Source organism: Rhinatrema bivittatum, chromosome 4 (genome assembly GCF_901001135.1).
Source record: "Rhinatrema bivittatum chromosome 4, aRhiBiv1.1, whole genome shotgun sequence".
Lineage (NCBI taxonomy): Eukaryota > Metazoa > Chordata > Amphibia > Gymnophiona > Rhinatrematidae > Rhinatrema > Rhinatrema bivittatum.
Window position 1 is genome coordinate 323,694,469 of NC_042618.1, and position 23,090 is coordinate 323,717,558.

The following is a 23,090-nucleotide window of genomic DNA, read 5'->3' on the forward strand; positions in this document are numbered from 1 at the left end:
CTTTTAGTGCATGTGTTTTTGGATTTGCCAACTCCTGAGGCTACAGAGTTTGGGCCTGCAGGTTCCAAAACCCTCATGAAGCACGATTCAGGCAGCAAGGGAGATGCATCCTGCTGACCAGACTTATTCGGTGACTCCACATTACCTTGGACTAACTGAGCCGATTCTGGGTTTGCCTCGTTGCGTGCATGAAGATGTAATCCTGTTAGGGAAGTCAGAACTCTAGGTCCTTGCATGCCATGGGACAAAACCAGGCCTGGCTCAGCCTGTCCTGGGTGAGTTGGAGCCCTCTGATGACCCAACATATACATATTAAATTGACTCTTGTGTTTTGTTCTCCTGTACTGATGGATGTGTGCTGCAGGCATAAGTGGATTATTAATCTTTTTTTTCCAGTTGGTTAATGACTTGGTGCTTTTATCCTCTTTCGATCAGGTGGCATCAGTCTGCTAAATCCTCGGGCCTGGCCAGTAATCTACAGCCGGCGGGTGCCAAAGCTGATGCTCTCAGGGAAGAAATGGAAGAAACAGCAAACCGAGTGGAGATCTGCAGGGTACCTGGCTCTTGTCATGTCTCACACAAAGAGGTCTTCGATAGCTGAAATGGCAGCAGCTATATGAGCAAAATGAGTTTTAGATAATTCACTTGGCAATACTGACAAAATCACTGCCTCAAAACGTCTCACTTATTGTGAAGGCAGTCTGCTCAGACTGTGGAGGAAGAGAAGACAGCGGCTGTTGCTGTCACAGTGGAGTTGCCAGCCAACCAAAGGAGTGGCAGTGAGGGATATCTCAGAAGATGCTTTCCTTCAGCTTCTCCTGGCTGCCAAGAGCACTTGAGCTGCCTAGGCCTACTGGAGTTGGGAGTTCAAAATGAGGGAAAATGGGGGGAGGGGCAAGATCTATTGCAAAATTAAACTGGGTTTGACTGGAGTTAAGACTGATGAATTCAGCCAGGTCCGTTCGCATGGAGCCTCCTGGAACAATCCTTTGATTAGGAACTACAAGTTGCATAAGTTCAAATTTAGGACCCCTGAGCAACAGTTTTGGAAGGGGCTACATGAATGAAGGGTGAAGATCCACCTCAGAGTACTGGGGAGTGATTGCAATTCCTCCTCCCCCTCAAGTAGTGGGCCTGATTTTAAAAAGCATTTACACACTTAAAATTGGGTTTTAAACATGTAAATGCATTTTACCTGTGTAAGTGGGCTTTTGAAAATTGCTACAATATATGCCATTGAATTGTCCATAGGATATGTGCAAGTACATTTTATGCGCAAATATGGCTTTTTAAAATTGCTACAATAGTGTCTTACATTTACACGTGTAACTCCTTTTAAAATTACCTGCATAGAAGGGCTCCTTGGGCAGAATTTACACCACTGACACATAACCATACCTGACCCATGATGACGAACAGAATTTCTAACTATCCCTTTAAGAGGGAGATTCTCTCTGATCTATTCAGAAATGTACACAACCAAACTTCTAACCAACCCTTTAAGCGTGAGATTGCCTCTGATCTAATCATAAAATGTACTATTATGTTTTCTCTATTTCACTTCGAAGAAAAAAAAAAAAAAAAGTCCTCGGGGACCTCCAGTTTTGTGACAGGAGAGCAGGTCCTCTTCCAAAGGAAGGCACGTAGAGTAACAGCCGTACACTGGAATCCTGCATTGCTAATTTAGTAGGGACAAGCAAACATTTCAGAGGCAGGGATAGCATATGGGTGGACAAACAGAAAAGGCCCATTAAGCTGGATTTTTTTGTTTCCAGTATTCCCTTTGCTACTGACGTTTGCAGGCCCCTCTCACTTGCTCCAAGTCTGTGAAACAGAGCAGGAATCGGGGGTGGATTTGGGGGGGGGGGGGGGGGGGGGGGGTTACAGTATGTGCACCCAGGAAACATACAAAGAAATGGGCAGCAGCTAAAGACGGCCCAGCCCACCCACTCTGCCCCTTTTCCTTAGCTACTGCAGTACAGCAGGACCTTTCCTGGTACCTGACTCTGCCCTCGCTTTCCCACCACTAAGGAGCCGCCTACTTTTTTTTTTTTAATTCTGATAAACACTTTCACCACACAACGCTGGTCAGGTTAAGGTGCAGCATGCACCCACCACCTTTACTGGGTGGAAATGTTTCCCTATGTTACCTTCAGAGTCTGCTGCCCTCCGGCCTGGTATTTATAACAACCCCCCACCCCACTGCTCCCAGGTCAGTGGGCTCGCTCAGACGCATCATAGTCTACTTAAGCTTCACAACTCATCCGGGTTTTTGTCAAGCAGAGCTAGCTGGAAGGCTCAGCGTTGAGCTCATGCCTGTCTTCACCTTGCGAGTGACACTGCAGTGCACTTGCAGACAGACACGCTGAGCAAGAATTGAGGAGCGGGAAAGCAAGCTTCACAAAAGGACATCCTATCTGCAGAGAGTGGGTGGGCCGCTGTAGCGCCTAGCATGGGGAGGGAAGCAGTCCCAGGACAAGAGGCTGCGAGAAGCCCTGCCACATAGAGCTTACCGTCTAAGATTGAGTGGCCTTAAGTAACCTGAACCTGAGTCATGCTTTTGATTTCTGTGTTTTTTTTTAAAAGTTCAGCACTCTTCCAAAAAAACACCACTGATGCTAGGTTTCTCATGGCCACCCCCCGATAGATGTAGGAGGCATTGTTTCTGTCTGTCCCTTCCATCTGGAAATAATTGCCTTTATTATGCCTTCTGATTTACGGCTTGCAACATTTTTTTTTTGTGTTCTCAACAGGACCAGCTGTCAGCTGACATGTACAGTTTTGTGGCCAAAGAAATCGACTATGCAAACCACTTTCAGACAGTAAGTAAGAGGAGAGAAAAGCCGTCTGCTTATCTCATTCCCGCGCTTCCTGCAGAAATCCCAGGGTGAAACTAGGTTACCGGTGATGTGCAATAAGATTTTTATGCTTGTCGTTTGTTCTCCCCCAGCTAATAGAAGTTCAGGCGGAGTACCACAGGAAGTCTTTAGCACTCCTGCAGGCCATGCTGCCACAGATTAAAGCACAACAAGGTGAGCCCCCGTGGCATCTGGGAGGTATTTGCAATGGCACTCATTTAGGGAGAGGGAAGCAGCTGAGAACCGCCCGTCTCTTGAGAAGCGGGTTGAAACTGATCTGCTGGTTTGCTTGTTTACTTATCTACTTATTTATTTATTTGAAAGATTTGCATACTGCCAATCATAGTTTCTTAGCAGTTTGCAGTTGGAACGTTCACAATCAATAGTCAGACAATAATATATATTAATAACATAAGGTTAAAAACATTAAAAATAATAAAAATACATTGCAAATAAATACCACAGCACAATAAAAACTGACCTCTCTCCTCATCGCTTGTCAATTAATTAACCATACTCTTAAGCATTCCCTCCTTGTAGCCTGACACTGTAAACCTTAGAGTTGGCAGATACTGGAATCTCAGCTGGGAAGTCTTTTTTTTTTTTTTCTTTTTTTTTGTGGTCTGCATGTGAAGTAACAAATGTATTAGTGCAGTAGCCAGTGAATAATTATCCATGATCACAAAATGGCAACCTATGCATTTAGCAACCTAATTGGCAGCCTGCAAATGCCAAAGTTAGTCTGGTGACAGGGAAAAACCTCCTGCATTGTGACATTCTCTATCTCCAGTAGATGTGATCTCATACGGGAAGGCGGGTGGTAGAATGTGGTGGGGAAGCCACTCTCGGTGCTGCATTTGTCATGGGCATTCAGGGGGCATTTCAGTTTTGAATTTTGCATGGCTTACTTTAGTTGTAAGCTGCAGTCCCAGGCATTATATGTAAAGGGGGCTAAGAATTAAACTGGTTGCATTGTTGCAAATACTATGAGTACTTTTTACTATAAGGCTTTGCACTAATAATAAAACAGCTCCCCTATGAGGAAAGACTAAAGAGGTTAGGACTTTTCAGCTTGGAGAAGAGACGGCTGAGGGGGATATGATAGAGGTGTTTAAAATCATGAGAGGTCTAGAACGGGTAAATGTGAATCGGTTATTTACTCTTTCGGATAATAGAAGGACTAGGGGGCACTCCATGAAGTTAGTAAGTAGCACACTTAAAACTAATCAGAGAAAGTTCTTTTTCACTCAATGCACAATTAAGCTCTGGAATTTGTTGTCAGGGGATGTAGTTAGTGCAGTTAGTGTAGCTGGGTTTAAAAAAGGATTAGATAAGTTCTTGGAGAAGTCCATTACCTGCTATTGATTAAGTTGACTTAGAAAATAGCCACTGCTACTGCTAGCATCAGTAGCATGGGATAGACTTAGTTTTTGGGTACTTGCCAGGTTCTTATGGCCTGGATTGGCCACTGTTGGAGACAGGATGCTGGGCTCGATGGACCCTTGGTCTGACCCAGTATGGCATGTTCTTATGTTCTTATACTTTTGTTTTGATTACTGCCAGAGGGAAAAATAGTTTTTTGGAGCAAAATAATGTGCATATTTTTGAAGATGCAAACCTACATGCATTGTTGGCTTCTCCATCCTGCATCCATCCTCGGGAAGGCCACCACTCAGTCAGGTCGATGCAATATTGGTGCATGTTAAATGGGCGCTCATGATTAAGCACCCGCTTCCTTAACCCGCACCGATCCACCTCTCCCGGTTGCCTGATTTAATATTTAATATAATTTAATATCGCAATATAATTTAGTATCGCAATGATATTAAGTCAGAGGAACCAAAAAAAGTCTCCTCAAGAATTAATGCCTGCTCCGGGCAGTGGTTAATTTTTGCGGGTTAAAATGCGGGCGTCGGGAGCACAATTTTTATTTTGCATCGGGGGAAATAGTTAATAGCTTCATCAACATGAATTTACATGTGATGAGCGCTATTACCTACACATTCGATTGGATGCGCATTTTGGAAGCGCTAACCCCCGTTTTGCATTGGGGTTATGGACGTGCTTCTAATTATTTCCCCCAATGCAAAAAAAAAAAAGTGCTCCCGACGCCCACATTTTAATCTGCAAAAATTAATCACTGCCTGTAGCAGGCCTTAATTCTTGAGGACACTTTTTTTCGGTTCCTCTGATTTAATATTGTTGTGATATTAAATCTGAGGAACCAAAATGCGTTCAATCGTGTGTTGAGCCGTGCGTTGTGGCCAGCGCACGGTATTGCATCGGCCTGTAAGTGCGGTAAAACTAGGTGCATTTTACCTGCAGGATTGGCTTTGAAAATTGTTCTCCATATGTGAATAAAACATCCCTTGACTCCATACAAAACTCAAATCTTGAAGCACAGAATGTACCCAAACTGAAGGGGCCTGGGTTTGTGCCTGCCCCTGCCACCACCAACTCCCCTTTTTAAAATTTACTAGTCTGTCCTTCCTTGCTAGAACGTACGAATGAGTGTGAGGGATATCAGTGGAATGAGAAATACATGGAACCCACCCTCCCACTATCCAAATCATCGCAGTGCAGCGAGTAATAATTTATAGCACTGTGCTTTCTCCCAGACACAAGAGATAGACTCGTTACAGTAATGCTTCAGGAGAAGCATGAATGCAGCCACTGCTGGGGTGGAGGTCACTAGCAGTGTGTGTGTGTGCATGGTTTGGGGTAGGGGAGAGGAGGGAAATTCAAGGAAACTGCTTTATACCTCCTGAAAGAGAGAAAGAACAATGTATAATGTTCGGCTTTAAATTATTATGAATAGAAGCTATTGATTTCAAAGTAAAATGTTCCAGGGGTGTCCAGCTGCAGAAATCACAGCTGTATATAAGATTTGGGGAAATGGAGAGTGGCTAGGTCCAGTGGTTGAGTTTGGATTCGGCAGAAATCACGAGCATCCTCCACAGAAGAATGCATGCATGCCATGTGCCTTCAGCCTGCCCATCGCTCTCAGGGTGTGAGGTAGATGACAGAGTTCCAGCGTTAGCTCTGAGATTGGCTCTCCCTGATACTGCATAAGCTGCTCTGGGGGGCAATTTTGAGTAATTCACACAGGTGCAAGGTGATGCCAAAACAGTGCATGCATTTTTCCCCATCCGACCCACCTGTGCCTTCAGAGCAGCCCAGTTTTGCTACAGCTAAATCCAGGCACCCAGTGCACTTAGGCATCTGGACATAGTCGCTCTGAGGAGTGTCGTTTCCACCCTGGGGGCTTTAGTTCGGTGACTTCTTAGTTACTTGGCTGGATCCCTTTGAAAACTGAGCACAAGACTAAATTTTACCCATAGTGGTTTCTGCGTGTATATTCCGCAGGGGTTGTTTTGATGTGTGCATGGAGAAGGGTAGCTCAGATAAACCCCTTCTACTTCTTTGATCACAGATAACATTAATGCACAGATATGGAATTATTAATCTCCTGTCCCAGTAACAAAGATGAGCTAGAATCAGGAAGAGAGAGAGAGAGAGCGCATGTGTGTGTGTGACCCCATCCCATGTTCCAGTCTGCATATGCAGAAATAGACAGAGCACCCTATAATTGGAATTGCCTTTTTTTGATTCACTTATCTTTTCCGGTAATGTCTTTTTTTGCTCATTCTATTCTGACCGCAGGAGGAAGGGAGTATTAGCACCTGAGAGCTATTCAAGAAATGTATTAAGTTAGTCCTTACATATATATATTTTTTGTTTTTATTTATTAACCTTTATATCTGTGCATTCGAGGGACTAACAGGGGCAGCCACACTGCTCTTTAGTAGGCAGGCTGAGGACCACACCATTACCAGCTCAGTGCCTTATTTGGGGGGGTTTGAGCAGGGGCCATGACATTTGCATCTCTTCGCCCAAGCAATTAACCCTCCCAGCTGGAAGAGGAATCTCTGGCAGCCACAGTAACAGATGCAGAGCTCCGAACGCAGGCTTATTTGGCACTCACCCCTGAAACTCTTTCCCCTCTTTTTTTTTTTTTTTCATGTGAACAATTTTTTGGAAACAGAAGCTTGGATAGAAAAGCCCTCCTTTGGGAAAGCGCTGGAGGAGCACCTGGCAGTGAGCGGCAGGGAGATCGCCTTCCCCATCGAGGCCTGCGTGACCATGCTGCTGGAGTGCGGCATGCAGGAGGAGGTGGGTCTGGTTTTCTGCTGCTCGCCCCGCAGGGGGTAAAAGGGGAGGGAGAAGGGTAGGACCTAATAGTTCTGTTACTGCTGCGCTGTGGTTAAGAGATGTCTGCTGGATGTTTTGTGAGCCCAAATAAATGTCCAGTTCAGCACCTTGTCAGCCTTATTGGTGCAGGGTGTGCGCTTTTAGGAAATCAGAGCCTTGTCAGCACTATCAGCGGCGACGACACACTTCTCTGGTAAATCAGCTGTGAAATGCTTGTTGGCTATGTAAATCGGTATTCTTGATTGCTACAAGTTTGTAATTCTAGCTTTTCCTGTGTGGGTCAGTAATAACGATGTGATGTTTATTCCTAGTGGGAAAGGCCCAACACACACACAGAAAAATTAGTATGCGTGCGCTGTGGAATGTGACCCTGAAGCCATTGTCAAACACAGAGATGCCTCTATACATATTCTCTTTATAATGCAGGGCCTAGTTAAGCAATACAGATGATATAAACATGGATTTAGAAAATTAAGTGTTAAAAAGGTAAAGCCCCAAAGATATTTTTTAGTTTAAGTGTCAGTATAGAAGCCCTTACTGATAAGCTAAGCTTCCTGATTGGTTGGAAGGTTAGACTGAAATGATCAGTCAGTCTAGGGGGGGAAGGGGTACATAGAAACGTAGAGTATTAGAGTATCTATGACATGAAGGAATCATAACCATTATAGTCGTATTACAAATATCGTTAATTAATGAACAAAGCTGATTAAAAATATTCCATAATTTCAAATGATCAAAAATACAATGAAATTGCATATAATGAACATGTGATCAATATTAATCATACATAAACATCTGTAAAAACATTACTGGTATCCATTCACACACATTCACACAGAGAACAATCCTATTTGACTAATTTGTTGCAAACAACTCATATATTCCAAAAAGTACAAAATGACCATGATAATACAAAGGTATCACAGAAAACAATATTCACAATTTATTAAACATTGTCTCACTTCCATACCAGTGAGACAATGTACAAAACAAATCAAATGAACAGCATGTATCCTAAAGTAGCTGACAGATAAAGATGATGGTAGTAAATGCGTTAATCTGGATGTACTTAAATCTATTCCTACCAGAATGTGTCCATTTCAAATAGGATTTTTCTCTGTGTGAATGGAATGGATACAAGTAATGTTTTTACAGATGTTTATGTATGATTAATACTGATCACATGTTCATTATATGCAGTTTCATTGTATTTTTGATCATTTGAAATTATGGAATATTTTTAATCAGCTTTGTTTATTAATTAAAAATATTTGTAATCCATAATATATCGGGCTTGGTAGTGTGTCTGTCAGTGCTTGCGCATGTTCCGCAGCGTGTCGATAGATGGCGCTATAATATATCGGGCTTGGTAGCATGTCCGTCAGTGCTCGCGCATGTTCCCCAGCCCGCCGATAGATGGCGCAAGCGGCTCCCTGGCCGCCTTGGAGGCTCAAACACGCCAGAGATACGAAGGACAGCGGCCATCGCGGGACAGGCAGAATATAGCAGAGGAGACCCTTGCATGCTGCGAACGGAGCGTGTCCCACGGCACATGCTCCGTTCGTGGCGAGGATGAAGGCCTGGCTTACTGTTCGTGGCAAAAAGGGAAGGCCCCGTGTGCCGCGATCGGCATGCCCAGGCCTTCATCTTTGCCACGAATGTAGCGTGTGCCGCGGGGCGCGCTCCGTTCGCGGCATGCCGGAGTTTTCGCTGCTATTTTCTGCTCATGGTGAAAATGGAAGGCCCCTGTGTGCTACAAACGGTGCGCCGGGCCTTCATCTTCACCACAAACGGCGGCCAGGCCTTCATCTTCACCGCAAATGGCGCGGGTCCCGCAGCATGCCGGTGAGAGAGAGTGTGTGTCGGGGAAGGGAGGGTGAGAGAGAGCAGGAGGGTGTGAGAGAGAGCATGGGGGGGGAGAGGTGCCGGTGAGAGAGAATGTGTGTGTGAGAGAGGGGGGGTGACAGCATGGTTGGTGAGAGGGGGGTGGGGAGGGTGTGAGAGAGAGCATGGGAGGTAAGAGAGGGTGGGTGGGGGGATGCTTGACTGTTGGTTTCAGAGAGAGTGAACCTATATGAGGGGAGGGGGATGCCGGTGAGAGAGAATGTGTCTGTGAGAGAGGAGAGGGGTGTGGGGGAGTGCGAAAGACAGCTTGGTTGGAAAGAGGGGGAGTGCTGGGGATGCTTATACAAGAGTATATGTGCCAATAAAAAGGCTCGCCACCCGGGCATAGAACGGGTACAGTTGCTAGTATGACTATAATGGTTATGATTACTTCATGTTATAGGTAGTAGAGTTTTGGAATCAGTTTGTTCTACCTTTTGGTTGTTTGCACCTTTGTGGTTTCCGTGCATTAGAGTATGCCCACTGAGTTGTATAAGCAAGTTGTTCACAATGGGGAGGAAGGGGGTTTGTGATCCACTTCTGAACTTTTCAGTTCATGCACAGTACTCCACAAGGTGATAGGTTATTCCTTATGTAAACAGGGAACAACCATTCTTTCAGATAGTACTAGGAATAGGGCACTCCATGAAGCTAATAGGCAGCACATTTAAAACAAATTGGAGAAAGTATTGTTTCACTCAGTGTACAATTAAACTGTGGAATTTATTGCCAGAGGATGTGGTGAAAGCAATTTGCATAGCTGGGTTTAAAAAAAAACAAGCTCCTGGAGTTAAAATCCTAAACCATTATTAGACTTGGAAAAGCCAGTGCTTATCCCTGGTTGTGAGCATGGAAGACTGTACCCCATTATTTGGCATCCTGCCAAGTACTTTTGACCTGGATTGGCCACTGTCTGAGTCAGGAACCTTGGCTTGATGGACCTTAGGTCTGACCCAGTATGAGAGTTCTTATGCTTTTTATAACTTCTGCACAGCTATCTGTGTCATGTGGGTATGTAGGCAGGATATTCAGGATAGATGCCACATACGGATTCACATTTCCCCATTCTTGCTGAATGAAAAGAGATAAAAATAAAGGCAATTTTGAAAAGGATTTCCATGGATAAGTGGAAAAAAAAAAACCTTTTGAACATTGCTCCTCCCCACGCCCCCAACTCACTGTAGAGCAGAGTATTAGTTTGAAATCTCTGTGAGTCCTTTGCCATGCATATGTTGAACCTGCAAACTAAAGAATCCCCACGGCGCCAGCCTGCCGCTGCCTTTTCAAAGGGAAACGCTGCAGGACCCACGAGTACAAATTACCCACAGACCTGCAAACAAGCAGCCCGTGACGTAACTTAAGATCTGTGGGACCTGAAATGTTCTACTAAGAGGTCTGACCAGCACCAACTCGTTTTTCAAGTTAGGTGAGAAAGGAATCATTGGCGAAGGGTGACGGATAATTAGGATATTAAGTTGTTGCTTCATTTGGATCTGGAGCAAAACGTAAGACTGTGACCTTCAGCAGATGGTGGGGGGGGGGGGGGGGGGCTCACCTAGGCCCTGTTATCAGGTCAGTGGATGTAAAAGTAGGGAATTCTTGCGTTCTGCTCAAGGTCACGGCTGGCAAAGGGAGTGCTGTGCGGGGCAAGTAAAATGGCAAGGCAGGGATGTAGTTTATGTGGGGAAGATCGCAGTTACACCGCATGCCTGTTCTCTTCTCACGGTGCACCCTTCCTTCATCCCCTGTGCCAGCATGACCAGAAAAACCTTTAAGCAGCCTTTGCCATCCCATGTTCTGATAAGCAGCTGCTCTCCAGCTGAAAAAAAAAGAGAAATCCAATAAAAAGCTGGCAGAGAGGAATAAGAAGAGCCAACTCTGCCCGCTGGGTTACATTTTCACCGTGTGCTCCGAAATATGCAAGCCTCGGTCCTTTCAGCTCCTGATCGTCTATGCTAAGGGAGAGGAAGAGTAAAGGGAGAGGGGAGATGAGCATGTCGGGGGGAGAGGAGTACGTTTCCATTGGAAAATACTACTCTGACTCCAATCTCCTGTGATGCGTTGAGATGCAGGTCCCTCCCTATATGTCACCTTATTCTGCTTCTGTAGAAAGCAACGTACATTTTTCCTCTCTAACAAAGAGGATGCAACCGGAGAAATCCTTTTTTCCTCTTGTCCTCGAAAGAGAATCTGCTATAGCAAAATCCTCACAGATCATAAAATAACAAATTGCTGTGCAAAGTCACATTGGCAGGGGAAGGTTTCAGTGTGTTATATCCAAGGCTTTATTATAAAGCGGGGAGTGCGGTTACAAGATAAAATGGATGGCAGGTGCTACACTTAAGCGGGTTGCTCGCTCTCTTCAAAAAGAGTTCAGTTTTCCCCACCTGGAAGATGAATTCTTTATTTGAAACTCTGTGGGGTGCATGCAGTAAAGTGCACTCAGCCTAGGGCACAGGTTAACCCGCAGGTGGACTTCCATTTTGGACACGCTAGACTAACCTGATGCAATAAGGAGATTAGCACATCCAAAACGTGTTTCTAAATGCATAGCTAATAGCGCTTATCACATGTAAATGCCATTTAGATGAGGCTATTAGGTATCACCCCCAATGCAAAAAATCGTCATGCGCCCAATGCGCACTTTTTAACACGGCAAATTTATTGCCAGCCCTGGAGCTGTCATTAAGTCTTGCCGCGCATCAAGGACTCAACTCAAAAACAAAAATACTGCTTTTCTGTGGTTCCTCCGACCGAGGCGCTCTAGGGGGCTGCCAGGAGCAGATTGGTGACTACGGGAGAGGAGAGGAGTCGCCTGCTGTCTCTGAAAAAACACACACATAACCCGAATACGCAGAAACATGCAGGCATTAAGTAATATAAATGAAATGAATGCATGCATAAAACATAGAAATTCGCCAAAGAGCAAAAGATCAGATCGTTCTCTCTTCTATTCCTGCGGGGTGAGAAAATGGACGCTCATATTGAGCACCCATTTTCCCAACGCACACACAGCCACAGCTCCCCTGGGCACCCGATGTTTTTTAACGTAGCAGCTCATTAAATTATAGCATCGTGTGCCCAGGAGAGGTGCATGTGCACTTGTTGAAAAAAATGAGCGCCCAGTTTGGATGCACGTTTTTACGCATGTGACATTGCATTGGCCTGTGTGAGAGGCTTCAGAGCATTGTTATAGAGAACAATGTAAATGAAACAATCTGATGTGACATGCCCTCTGAAGGACTCCACCTTTAACATACTCCAGGTGGACACCGCATTGATTGGGAATGGATTGGATTGGAGGGGTAAGGAAGCTAGATCAAGGTGAAGATACTGATGGGAGATTGAGGAAGGAGGAATGCCTGATCTGTCTCTCTCCATTTCTCTCTGTGCAGGGCCTCTTCAGAGTGGCTCCTTCAGCATCCAAACTGAAGAAACTCAAGGCTGCCCTGGACTGCTGTGTGGTGGATGTACAGGAGTATACGGCAGATCCTCATGCTATTGCAGGTACGTGAGCGAGTAGCCTGGGAGCAGCAGTTTGCTCTACAGGAGAAACGGAGGCAGCGTCACTGTGGAAAAGAGGTTATGTAGTTATCTATTTGATTTATATTCTGCCTTTTAGGCACTTCGGAGCAGAATAAATTCAGGTTCTGTAGGTATTTCCCTGTCCCCTACTTTACGATCTTCAGTTGTTGTGTCAGAGGTGAACCCTTAACACCGAGTTGGGGTTGACGCTACCCGTAGGGCAAGCCCTACAGGTTCCCACCGTCAGGAGGCGGAGCTGGCTGGAAGATGGAGGCCAACTGGAGCTTCGCCAATACCAGCCCACATTCCCCGCAGGTTGAGCCCTTGAGAGCCAGGGCCAGCTGGTCTTAGGCAGACCTCTGACAGATGATTCCCAGTAGGTGAGGTGGTAGGTAGCCAGGGACTAGCAGAGGTATCAGGAAGACTGAAGCAGGTCTGGATGAGGCAGGGATCCAGAGATCTGAGCACCAAGGAGGGCCAGGAACAAGAACAGAAGACATCCGGTTAATAGTAGGCTGGTGCCTGAGAGGGCCAAGTCCAGTGAGATAACAATAGCGTGGTAAAGAGCAGGCTGGCGGAGTGAGGGTCAAAGCCAGGAGTCAGTTCAAAGCTTAGTCCAAAACGTAGCAAGGGTCAAAGCCAGAGATCAGTCCTGAGCGTGGTCCAGACATAGCAAGGGTCAAAGCCAAAGGTCAATCCTGAGTGAGGTCAAAGTGCAGCAAGGGTCAAAGCCAGAGGTCAATCCTGAGCGTGGTCCAAAGCGTAGCAAGAGTCAAAGCCAGAGATCAGTCCAAGCAAGGCTAGGAAGGGACCAGGAATGAAGGCAGGAACAGGAACCAGGAACGAAGGCAGGAACAGGAACCAGGAACGAAGGCAGGACAAGCAACGAGCACACGACAAGCGTGGAGACCTGTTGCCAAGGCAAGGAACTAGTGCGGGAACTGCCTTAAGTAGCAGGGCTCGATGATGTCATCATCTGGGGCCGCGGGTTAGTTTCCCGCCATAGCCCCTTTAAAGGACAGCAAGGCGCGTACACGCGCGCCTAGAGAGCAACAAAATGCTGGACGGCGGCGTCTCCCCGTGGCACACATGGGGAGACCCGCCGGGAACTCAGGGGGTCCACAGAGGAGCCAGGAACAGTCGAGGAGGCTCGGGAGCACAGGCTGCGAGGGAGGACAGGCCAGGACTGGAAGCTGGGCGCCGGTGGTGAGTAGGCCCGGTCGCGGGCCTGCCGTGGACGGGACATGCAACATAGTTAATACCCCATGATCAAGGGACCCCTTTTTAGTGAGAAGAGGTAGTGCAAGAGTTGGGATGATAGACTAAAAGATTAAAAGAAGAAACATATGGAGGACAACGAAGATAAGGCAGAAATGCTGAAGAAGGCACACAGGCAGCAGGTGTACATACAGTAGAGGAATTCATACCTCTCCATTTGCAGAAGAGAAGGTTTGCCTGGAACTAGCAAAGCTGAAAATGGATAAAGCAATAGGGCCACATGGGATATATCCCTGGGTATTAAAAGCACTTAGGTTCTGATTGCTGCACTAATTAATCCTGTTCAGCAGTTCTTTGGAGACAGGAGTGGTTCCAGATGATAGGAGACAAAACAGGTGTTGTTCCTCCGCTTAAATTAGAAATAGGCTGGCATCTACATGCTTGCCAGGCTGGCCGTTGTGGCAGGTAAATTATTGTGTCCACTGAATGGAGATGCTTAAGGAAAGGATAGTGGAATATTTTGAATCCTTCCAGGTACAGGATCTATGGCAGCATGGTTTTACAAGAGGAAGATCAGGTCAAGCAAATCTCATTGGGTGATCAGAGAATTAGGTTAAGGATGGACGCTGGTTGTGGTGTACTTTGATTTCAGTAAGGCACATCAACACACTGTTCCACACAGGAAGCTCATAAATAAGCTGAGCAGCCTACGGGTAGATCCTGTGGTGATAAACTGGGATAGAAACTGGTTGAGTGATGAGTAGCAGAGGCATAGGCATTGCTACAGGGTGGCAAGTACCCCTCCCCCACCAAAACAAAAGATATCATTTACTACCCTTTTGCCACCCCAACCTCAGCCAGCACCTATAACCCAATGCAGCTGCTGTCTGCACTTCTGGCTGGGAGTCTCTTCTTTCCTGCAGCCTGCATGGTTGAAACAAGAGCTGTTTGAATCATAAGGCCTCTTTAATCTGCAGAACCCAGTGCCGTTCACTCATCAGCATTTGAAACATGCAGGTTCCGTGCAGTTCAAATAGCTGATGTTTGATGCGTGAGGGCTCCGTAGATACAAGAGTACTGTGGTTCAAATGGCTCGTGTTCCTATCATGTGGGCCATGGGAGGGAGGAGTGAAGAGGCCTCAGCTGCATTGGACTAGGGGTGCCAGGCCGCAGGTGAGTGAGAAGCTCCTTGGAGAGGGGGAAGATTGAGATTGACGGAGAACAGGGAAGAACGGGGATTCATGGGGGAAGGAGAGCAGGGGAAGAACAGAGATTCAGGGATGGAAGGGGAGGAAGACCAGAGGGAGAACTGGGACTTAGGGAAGAGATCTGGGTAGCAAGGGACTGGGGTGGGGGGAGGGGTGCAGTCTAGAAGACCAGAAATATAGAAGTAGAGGAGGGAAAGACTAGAACTCGGGAATTGGAAGGAAGAGCGGGGACTGGGGGGGAGAGCAGGAGAAAAACTGCAATGAATGAAAACTTGGGGACTAGATGAGGGTCTGGGAGACCAGGGACTTGAGGACTGGGTGAGAGTCTGGGAGACTAGGGACACAGAGATTGGGAGGGAGAGCAGGAGGAGAATGGGAAATGAGAAGAGGGAAGGGAGAGCAGGGGAAGAATGGGGACTCGAGGACTGGGTGGGAGTCTGAGAAGCATGGCTCAGGAATTGAGGGGGAAAGCAATGGAAAAATGGGGACTCAGGAACTGGGTGAGACTCCGGGAGAGCAGGAACTCTGAGATTGGATGGGGGCATGGGGACTTGGAGATGGAATGGGGGCAGAACAGGGATTTGGAGGGACAATGTGGGTGTGTTATATAGGTTGGGGGTAATCTTGTAAACTACTAATAGGAAAGACACACTGTCAGGCACAGGTAGATAAGAATGCACCCAAGTTTTATTAGCAGAGGTTTCCTGATTATAACAGAGTATAAAGCTGCATTTTTAGCCATATTCTAGTTTAATTATTTCAGCACAAGTAAGTAAAGCTAGTAATGTCACTGAACACAACAGAAGTTGCACTTCCTCTCTTTGAATGAACAAAAGACACACAGTATATAAACATTATTCTGTGAGTGTAATAACTTGTATATTCTTTCTCTTATTTTATAGGGGTAAAAATTGTCACCTCCTTCCTTAAATGTTTGTTGGAAAGGGCTTATCATTAGTTTCTCCAATTGATGCCTATTAATTTTTCCTTCTTTCTTAGACAACATTTGAAAACATGCCATTCTAAGCTTAATATGAATAAACTCAGGAAAAACAAATCATAAACGTAATCTCAAAATCTTGGATTCTTATTGCCCCAAATTAATCTCCAGGCTAATTATTTATAATTGTAATATATGAGTGGGCTAATCTTTAGTGGATCCTTCCACTTCCCAGTCTCCCAGTTAGTGTTGGAACCTCGACGTAGGTTGTGTACCCTTGGCCTGAGTTGGGATTGACACCACCTGGGAGGAAGACCAACCACAGGTTCTCAATGTCAGGAGGCGAGGTTGATGGATGACAGGGGCTGATTGGCTGAGGATTCACCACTACTAACCCCATTCCTCGCAGGTTGAACCCTTGGGTTCTGGGGGCTGGCTGGACTTAGGTGGGCCTCTGTAATGAAGCTCCGACAAGTGACGATCCAAAGTCCTAGGCAGGCAGCGAGCAAGAAGTGTGCGGTCCAATCCAAAGTCCAGGGCAGGCAGCGAGCATGAAGTCCGTTCCAAAGTCAAAGCCATCTGAGGGAGAAGGAGCAGGAGCTGGAACGGGACTGGAAGACAGGAACAGGCACTTGGAAGACAGGAACAGGAGCGCTGGAATGAGCACAGCACCACAAGGGACACCGAGAGCAGACTTCTTGCCAAGTCGCCGGAGGGACATCAGCTGTGAGTTTTTAAAAGGCAGAATCCTGACATCAGTGGGAGGGGCCGGTGGCATCTTCCCGCTGCGAACCCTTTAAATCTTTGCCGAAGGTGTGCGCGCCTAAGGCAGGGAATTGGCCAAGGTGGCGCCGGCGGCATCCTGCATGCCTAAAGGCCCGCATCGGTGCCAGCAGCGAAGGAGGCCTTCCAGCCTCGGGGAATGGCACCAGAGGAGGGCCCGGCCAGGGGAACACGAGCCGTGAGTTTAACAGTATCCCCCCCTCCTAGGCCCCCCTCCAGGAGGTTTTGGCTTCTTGGGATGAGAAGCATGGAATTATAGAAGTAGACTAGACTCTTATCCAGGATGTTGGTGGCGGGTTCCCAGGAGTTCTCCTCTGGGCCAAAACCCTCCCAAGCGAGAAGATATTCCCATTTTCAGCCTCACTTCCTTATGTCCAATACATCATGAACTTGGTAGGTTGCGTCATCATCCAACGCTACTGGCCATGGTTAAAGTTGTTTCCTGGTGGGCCAGGAGAGCACCAAGGGTTTCAGGAGCGAGACATGAAAGGAGTTATGGATCCACAGTGATGGGGGCAGGCGAAGCTGGTAGGTGACAGGTCCCAAGCATCGGAGGACTGGGACTGGGAATGGCCCAATATATCATGGAGATAGGCGCATGGACAGGAGTTTAAGGTGGATATTTTGAGTGCTGAGCCAGACCTTTTCACCTGGCGTGAACTGAGGCACCAGTCTTTGATGGGCGTCCGTCATCCTCTTGGCTCTGTGACTGGCCTCTTGTAGGAGCCGTTGGGTATCTTTCCAAAGAAGGTGTAGCTCCTGGGCTTTTAGCTGAGCCGCTGGAGATGGTACTGGCAGCGGAGGAAGAGGTTGCCGGCCATATACAAGGTGGAAAGGGGACGTCTTGGTGGCTGAGGAGACATGAGAATTTAACGTGAATTCTTCCCAGGGCAGGAGGGACGCCCAATCATTCTGTCGGGTGTTGACGTAACTGTGAAGGAACTGTTTAAGGGTTCGATTGGTCCTCTCCGCTTGCCCATTTGCCTGTGGGTAATAGGCCGTGGTGAAGTCTAGCAAAATATTGAATTTTTTACAAAGGGCCCTCCAGAACTTGGCCGTAAATTGAGTCCCTCGGTCCGAGACTATATGCTGGGGGAGGCCATGGAGGTGAAAGATGTGTTGGATGAAAAGCTGCGCCAACTGCAGAGCGGTGGGAAGAGTGGGCCAGGCACAAAGTGTGCTATTTTGGAGAACCAGTCCACTACCATCCAGATGACTGTTTTGCCATCAGAGAGTGAAAGGTCTACCACAAAATCCGTGGCGATGTGGACCATGGCTCCATGGGCGCTGGTAGGGGTTGTAGAAGACCCCAGAGTTGGCCTGGAGAGGTTTTTGCTGGGCGCAGACCGGGTAAGAATCCACATAATTGCTGACATCGCATCTCATCGTGGGCCACCAGTAGAAGCGTTGTAGAGAGGCCAGGGTACAAGCTCTCCCGGGATGGCCCGCGGTGCAGACATCTTGGGCCCATTGCAGGACTGTGTTCTGGAGTTGGCGAGGGATGACCGTCTTCCCCAAAGGAATGGTGGTGGTTGTGGAGAGGATGACCCGAGCTGGGTCTATGATATGGTGAGGGGGCTCTTCCACGTCCCCTGGGACAAAGGAATGAGAGAGGGCACCCACCTTGAGATTTTTGGCAGCGGGATGGTAGCGCAGACAGAAATTGAAGCAGGCAAAGAAGAGGGCCCAGCGGGCCTGACAGGGATTCAGTCGCTGAGCTTGGTGTAGATACTCTAAGTTTTTATGGTCCGTGTATATGGTGAAGAGATGTTTTGCCCCTCGAGCCAAGGCCACCATTCCTCGAAAGCGAGTTTTACCTCTAGGAGCTCCTTGTCACCAATTCCATAATTGCGTTCCGCAGGAGAAAACTGTTTGGAATAGAAGGAGCATGGGTGAAGAGTGCCAGTCGGAGAATGCTGGTTCAGTACTGCCCCTACGCCCACAGAAGAGGCATCTACCTTGATTACAAAAGGCCGCGATGGATTGGGATACCGGAGACAAGGTTCTTGAAGAAAGGCGGCTTTTAGGCGCTGGAAGGCCGACATTGCCGCGGCTGGCCACAGTTTCAGGTTCGCTGCCTTATGGGTCAGAGCGGTGAGTGGAGCCACTAGTTTAGCGTAATTATGGATAAAAGTCCTGTAATAATTAGTGAAATCTAGGAAGCACTGCAGGGCCCACAGGCCAACAGGTTGGGCCAGTTCAGAATGCTTTTGAGTTTCTCTGGGTCCATCTGGAATCCACATTGGGAGACGATGTCACCGAGGAACAGTAAACTCTCCATCTCAAAGGAACATTTTTCAAGCTTGTCAAACAGGTGGTTGTCTCGGAGACGTTGAAGTACTCGGGTGACATCTTGGCAATGGGTTTGTAGGTCTTTGGAGAAAACTAGGATATCATTCAAATAGATAACCACATAGCTGTATAAAAGATCGCGAAAGATCTCATTCATCATGTTTTGAAAAATGGCGGGGGCATTGCACAAGCTGAACGGCATTACCAGGTACTCATAGTGCCCATCCCGAGTATTGAACGCTATCTTCCACTCATCACCCTCCCGGATACGAATCAGGTTATAGGCCCCGCGGAGATCAAGTTTCAAGAAAATTCTGGCTCCTTGCAAGCGGTCGAACAACTCCGAGATGAGCGGCAAAGGATAGCGATCCTTTAGGATAATGACATTCAGACCCCTGTAGCCTATACAGGGTCGTAAAGACCCATCCTTTTTAGCCACGAAAAAGAAGCCCGCTCCAGCGGAGGATATAGACCGGCAGATGAATCCTTTAGCCAAATTCTCCTGCACGTAATCAGTCATGGCTTTGGTCTCTGCAAGTGAGAGAGGGTAGACGCACACATGAGGAGGTTCTGCGTTGGGCAGGATATTGATAGCACATAATGGGGTGGTAGGATATCCGCTCCTTGTTTTGAAAAGACGTCCGCATAGGAGGCATAGTGGGCTGGTAGACCAGCAGGAGCCAGGGTGGTGGAGAGTCAGCGCTGAGTGGACGGCATCTTCAGGCAAGAGTTGTGGCATGAGGGTCCCCATTGTGACAATTACATGGAGACCCACTCAAACTGAGGGACTGTGTATTTCTTATATCTTTGTATTTTGCTCAGTTCAGGAGGAAATGCATCTGTTTCTCAGATGTTGCACTGCATGCAGAGTCTGGCTTCTAGGGGGGTTTCCACGTCAGTTATTGTCTGCATTCTTCTGTTTCTAATTTATGCTCCCTTATTTTGTATTAGGTAAGGGTCAGGTTGTGTTCCACGTGTCTGACTGAAGGGAGGAGGTTTGCTAGCATGTAGTGAATGTATAGGGATCTATAGCAGTCTGACAGGTGTATTGGTTTTCTAGGTCCTGTAATAATATTTGCATTGCTGTCCTTTCTCAAGAAGGGTTGCTGCTGTTTGTGTCCTGGGAGTTAGTGCTGTTATGGTATGACAGGTTTGCTACATACGTTCTGTGTCTTTTTTTTTGCAGGGTTTAGTGTTACTTCACAGAGTGGCAGTGGACGTTCTAATTGAATAACTCATGGCCAAGTGGTAGTTCCCACTCCCCCTTCCCATTAAAATGGGAAAAGATTGGGCCCCCACCCCCAAGTTTACAAAAATCCAATCAGTGGTATAGTAGTCCCAGACCTCAAGTCCCAAAAAAATGTGTTGCTGTATAGTGGTACTCCCAACCTCTCACACCCCGTTACCTCAAATCATGGCTAGAAGCTGTCCTGAAGGGTCCTGCGTGTCGCCTAGCCTTGGGCCTGGTCAGCGCCACTTTCCAAAATGGTGCCAACCCTGTCACATGACTGGGGCAAGGCCCAGGCACCAGACCACAGCCACATGGGATTCAGGTGGCACCCAATCTTTACCCTTTTTAAATCAAAAGTCGGGCTATCATTTGACCATTATTTATTCAGTGAGGAGGGGTAGGGCTGGGGGTGCAGTTGTCATTGTGTGATCTTTTAAGTCTCTTTTTGTATTTTTTTACAGTTGGCGACCCCAGCGTGGGGAGTGTACAATTTGCGGCAATACGGTTTTTTTTCAGTTGGGCCATTTAAATCTAACATGGGAGCATCGGGACCATGTTAGGGTCTCGAGGCTCCTGTGGTAGATTAGCGCATTTCAGAAAGGTGTAAATAAAATAACGTAGTTGACAAATTTCTAAGACAGGCGTGTTATTTTATTTACATAGGATTACCTATGCATGAGCTTCCTTGCATGGATTTGCAAACTTCATGCATGCAAATGGCATGCAAAGCAGCTCATTGGAATAATTTATTTATTTATTTATTTATGTATGTATTTTTAATTTTATATACCGAAGTTCTTGTAGGGACTACAAATCACTCCGGTTTACATAAAATGAAGAACTGCTCAACAGAGAGCGGAGCTTTACATATTATATTTATATAATATAATATAATTATATTATAATTTCAATGTGGATTGTAAAGCTTGTTGCTAATTTAATGTTCATTGTAAACCGAGGTGATGTTTGCTAACGAGCCGCGGTATATAAAAATACTTAAATAAATAAATAAATAAGGGAGAGAATCTGCCCAAATTTATTCAAAATATCGTGACTATCACATGATATCACCATTATAGTTCTATAATGCGTGATATGCAGCATTTATTGCGCAATAGACGATGTGTAACATGCGTTATAGCCCTAACGCGGCTTGATGAATCTCCCTTTTAGCTTGGCAGGCCAGCACTGAATATCAGCTCTGATGGTCCAAGATTTAACTATGCCCCAGTGCTGCCTCTTTGCTTGATGAAATTATGTGTGGGTTACAATTCATCTGGACAAAATTTAGCCAGTCAACAGGGGAGGAAAATTTGAAATGGCAAGTTTTATCCAGCTAACTCAGAAAGTTATCCAGCAAACTCAGAAACTACAGGAAGTTTACATCCTGACCTTCGCATTTCACTTTCTCTTTGCAGCTACATACAGGTCTATCCAGTACCGAGCGGTAGGAAGAGCTGCGTTAGTGCCTGCAGCACCCGCGGTTGCCGCACGCACAGTGCAGCTCACCTACCGCTCGATCCTGAACACTAATTTTATTTAAATGTAAACCGCGTCCGTGAAGCCTTAGGTCCGCGCCACCCATTTTACTGGATAGAGCGCCTATACAGTATCCTGGGTGCGCGGGCCTAAGGCTTCACGCCACGCTGGTATCTGTCATTTCAAATGTCATTTGAAATGACAGATACCAGGGAGGAGGGGAGAAGAGATGACAGCGGCGAAGCAAAAAAAAAAAGCGAAAAAAACGTTGCAGCCCCCCTCCGATGTCCGGACTGGGGCTGCCACGGAGACTGCAACGGCGAAGCAAAAAAAAACCAAAAGCAATTTTGGTTTTTTTTTTCCAAAAGCGAAAAAACCAAAAGCAAAAAGTAAGTCGCTTCGCCGCTTCACTCTTCCCTCCTCCCGGAGCAGGGCGCGAAAAGCAGCCTTGCTCCGGGAGGAGGGAAGCAGCGAAGCGACTTACTTCTTGCTTTTGGTTTTTTTTTTTGCTTCGCCGCTGTGTCTCATCTCCTCCCGGAGCAGGGCGTCACATCCCGTGACGCCAAACGTCGTGACGTCACGTCTTCAGCGGCCAATTGCACGCTTTCCCCCGTGCAGGTGGCCATTTTCGTCTTTGTCGGGAGGAGCTACGATCGTGTTTGCTGATGGCTGCAAAAGTAAGTTGTGCAGGCGTCCAAAAGCGACTTACTTTTGGGATCTTGACAGATCCCAAAAGTAAGTCGCTTTTGGAAAAAAACCAAAATTGTCGCTTTTTGAAAAAAAAAAACAAAATTGCTTTTGCTTTTTTTTTTGCTTCGCCGCTGTGTCTCTCCTCCTCCCGGAGCAAGGCTGCTTTTCGCGCCCTGCTCCGGGAGGAGGGAAGAGTGAAGCGGCGAAGCGACTTACTTTTTGCTTTTGGTTTTTTCGCTTTTGGAAAAAAAAACCAAAATTGCTTTTGGTTTTTTTTTGCTTCGCCGTTGCAGTCTCCGTGGCAGCCCCAGTCCGGACATCGGAGGGGGGCTGCAACGTTTTTTTCGCTTTTTTTTTTGGCTTCGGGAGCAGGGGAGAGGACTGGGGCTGCCACGGAGACCGGCACCCATCATCGCGGCCGGGGCAGGTGAGCGGGGGCTGGGGGAAAGCTTGCCACCTACCCTGACCCCTGCCTCTACCGCAGGGGTCAGGGTAGGCGGTAAGTTTGCAGGTTAAACGCGCGACAAAACGGCAGGGAAAGATAGCGATAGTCGGGGCGCGGGTTACAGGATGCTAGGGAATAGCTAATTTGCTCGTTTGCATGCAATATACATGCCGCGTGCGGAAGGGGTTGCCCGGGGAATTTAGGACGCGGTAGGAGTAGGTTAAAGGGGATTCGGGATCGCAGGAAGGGCTAACGCGTCCGGAAAGTGAGTAAAAAGTGGCTTAGGAGCAGGGTAAACGCGGCCGCACTTTACAGGATAGACCTG

At 47.0% G+C, this 23,090-nt stretch overlaps 1 protein-coding gene across 5 annotated transcripts in view; it reads left to right on the plus strand.

Moving 5' to 3' along the window:
- The window catches only part of ARHGAP44 (Rho GTPase activating protein 44), a 413,328-nt gene that overhangs the window by 258,281 nt on the left and 131,957 nt on the right, over positions 1–23,090 (plus strand). For all 5 annotated transcript variants that reach the window (XR_003856511.1, XR_003856512.1, XM_029600314.1 and 2 more), the window contains exons 7-11: positions 436–553; positions 2,754–2,822; positions 2,951–3,032; positions 6,904–7,031; positions 12,350–12,461. Coding sequence is in view for 3 of the 5 variants with exons in the window: in XM_029600314.1 (XP_029456174.1) it covers positions 436–553; positions 2,754–2,822; positions 2,951–3,032; positions 6,904–7,031; positions 12,350–12,461 (509 nt within the window). In the remaining 2 variants the exon portion in view is untranslated. The remainder of the gene's footprint in view (positions 1–435; positions 554–2,753; positions 2,823–2,950; positions 3,033–6,903; positions 7,032–12,349; positions 12,462–23,090) is intronic.